Source organism: Penaeus vannamei, chromosome 38, assembly GCF_042767895.1.
Source record: "Penaeus vannamei isolate JL-2024 chromosome 38, ASM4276789v1, whole genome shotgun sequence".
Classification (NCBI taxonomy): domain Eukaryota; kingdom Metazoa; phylum Arthropoda; class Malacostraca; order Decapoda; family Penaeidae; genus Penaeus; species Penaeus vannamei.
This window is the reverse complement of record NC_091586.1, coordinates 26,169,178-26,171,677: the sequence shown is the minus strand read 5'-3', so window position 1 is coordinate 26,171,677 and position 2,500 is coordinate 26,169,178. Positions and strand designations below refer to the sequence as shown.

Here is a 2,500-nt window from a genome sequence, read left to right as displayed (position 1 = left end):
GCCTCCTCCAGGGTCGTCCCCAACACTCACGATGGCGTCCAGCTCCTCCCTGGCCTCCTGCAGCCTCTCGGCGTCGCTGCTGTCCACCACGTAGATGACAGCGTCGGTGTTCTGGTAGTAGTGCCTCCACAGAGGGCGCAGCTTGGCCTGGCCGCCCACGTCCCAGACGGTGAAGCTGATGTTCTTGTACTCGACGGTCTCCACGTTGAAGCCTGGGGGGGGGGGGGGGTGCTGTAATGCTATTGCTTTTTGTTGCTGTTAATTGCATAAATCGCCTTCGGGAGAGGAAGGTGAAATAATTGAATCACCGTGCAATTGCATTTATGTTTGGCAAAATGTGTTGGCACATAATTTCATACCAGGAACTAAGATCGTGATGTAATGGTTCATAAACGTTTATGTTTTCCATATTAACTTATTAATCTACACAGGAATGAATATACTAATGATTTCTATTCAAAGAAACCCCCAGGTTCTGCTTCCCCGTGTCCCGTGCACAGGAATGAACACACCAATCATTTCTATTTAAGGAAGCCCCTGGTTCTGCTTCCCGAGTCCCGCTGCCTCGTCTCCGCAGCAGAAGGAGCCTTACCGATGGTGGGAATCGTGGACACAACTTCGCCCAACTTCAACTTGTAGAGAATGGTGGTCTTCCCTGCGGCGTCCAGACCGACTGCGGGAAAGAGGCGGGATTTTAGCAAACAATTAGGATGAGAAGAGAAAGAAATATGATGATAAGAACGCCAATAATGAGCATGGCAATAGGAAATAATAACAGTAATAACAAAAGCAATAAAGACAATGACGATAGTAATAACAACGATGAGCCGCATTCATTTTACAAATGTAAGGGTATGAATGAGAACAAATATCTTCGCATACAAGAGATGTAATTAACCGGCTTCGAATATGTCTTCGTCAGAAATAAATCTATTTCTGACGAATATTATTCATGCTCACTCGTGCCTTTTCTACAAGAAATAACAACAATATCATTAAGCGCAATAACTGTAGAATTAAAAGGCTCGACAGATGTTTTGATTCGCATTTCCCAACTGCTGTCGCCAAGTCTCTTCCTTCCCGTCGAAGCGAACGCCGAGAAGGACTCGACCGCCCGCCACCGGCCCCTGAGGAGCAAGCAAAGGCGCCGGCAGGAGTCGGGCGAGAATCCCTCGCCGCCCACTCACCCATGAGGATCCTGCAGGAGCGAGAGCTCTGGATCAGGCTGAGGAGCCGGGTCAACAAGGCCCCCATGGCGAGGGCTCCCGGAGTCCTGTGGAGGGAGGGGCGAGGGCGGCGACTGCGGGGCGTGTGAGCCTCCAGGAAGCGGGCGGCGATCGGGTCGAGCCTCGAGGACCAAGGCGACTGGAGGGACAGCGCTCGACCTTAGGACTCGCGGTTCGGTCTCCCTTGACTGAGTGACTGAGTGACTGACTTGACTGAGCTTCGCTGCTCCGGACGGGACTGAGCGCCGCTGCCCCGCCGCCGCCGCCTTTAAGGGCCGCCCGCGCTCTCCGCCACGCCGCCCGCGCCACGTCCGCGCCTCCACGCTGGCGATGCGACGGAGGCGCGGGAGAAACGTTTTCGGCGGGGGAGGGGGGGGGGGCTGCCTCCGGGGGTTGGGGTTAGGTAGGGGGTGGGGGTGGCTGATGCAACTCCAGATAAGACAGAATCGTATTAAAGGAAAGTAATAACGTTTGCGTCCCGCCAAGGGCCAGCGTGGACGGGGCGACGCAGCCACAACAAGCGCGGGAATCGATGCCTCAACATGGCGCAACCAAGCACACGTATAGACCTCGGGTGCGACGCCGCCATGCAGGGAAGGTGAGGCCTCGGCGGGAAAAAAATGGTAGGAAAAAGAGCGAAAGAATAACATTTGTGTTTGAACACCTCATCAGGTGCGAGAACGATTTTAGAACTTTGAAAGTTCCGCTTAAAATCTTCCCGACAGGTGATGACGTCACGAGGGCCGAGTGAGATTCGTGAGTCACGAAGTTGTGACGTCACGATGGACGGCGTTGGACGGGCGAGATGGGGGCGCTTGCAGACACACACACACATATACATATGTATATATATATATATATATGTATATATATATATATATATATATATATATGTATATCTATACATATATATATATATATATATATATATATATATATATATATATATATATATATATATATATATATATATATATATATAAATGTATATAAATATATATGAATATATATACATACATATATATATATATATATATATATATATATATATATATATGTATATATATATATATATATATATATATATATATATATAAATGTATATATATAGATAAATACATATATATATATATATATATATATATATATATATATATATATATGTGTGTGTGTGTAGTGTGTGTGTGTGTGTGTGCGTTTGTGTGTGTGTGATTGTGTGAGTGTGTATATATATATATACATGTATATATATATGGATATATATGTGTATATCT

The 2,500-nt window shown here is 46.6% G+C and overlaps 2 protein-coding genes across 2 annotated transcripts in view; both read right to left on the bottom strand.

The window, feature by feature from the left end:
- The window catches only part of LOC113822454 (uncharacterized), a 2,286-nt gene extending 803 nt beyond the window's left edge, over positions 1 to 1,483 (bottom strand). The window contains exons 1-3 of the mRNA XM_070115963.1: positions 1,188 to 1,483; positions 593 to 673; positions 31 to 212 (exon numbers count right to left, since the gene is read on the bottom strand). Of these exons, the coding sequence (XP_069972064.1) occupies positions 31 to 212; positions 593 to 673; positions 1,188 to 1,254 (330 nt within the window). The 5' untranslated portion in view covers positions 1,255 to 1,483. The remainder of the gene's footprint in view (positions 1 to 30; positions 213 to 592; positions 674 to 1,187) is intronic.
- Positions 1 to 2,500, bottom strand: part of Pgls (6-phosphogluconolactonase) — a 98,339-nt gene that overhangs the window by 17,355 nt on the left and 78,484 nt on the right. The gene's annotated exons all lie outside the window — the stretch shown is intronic.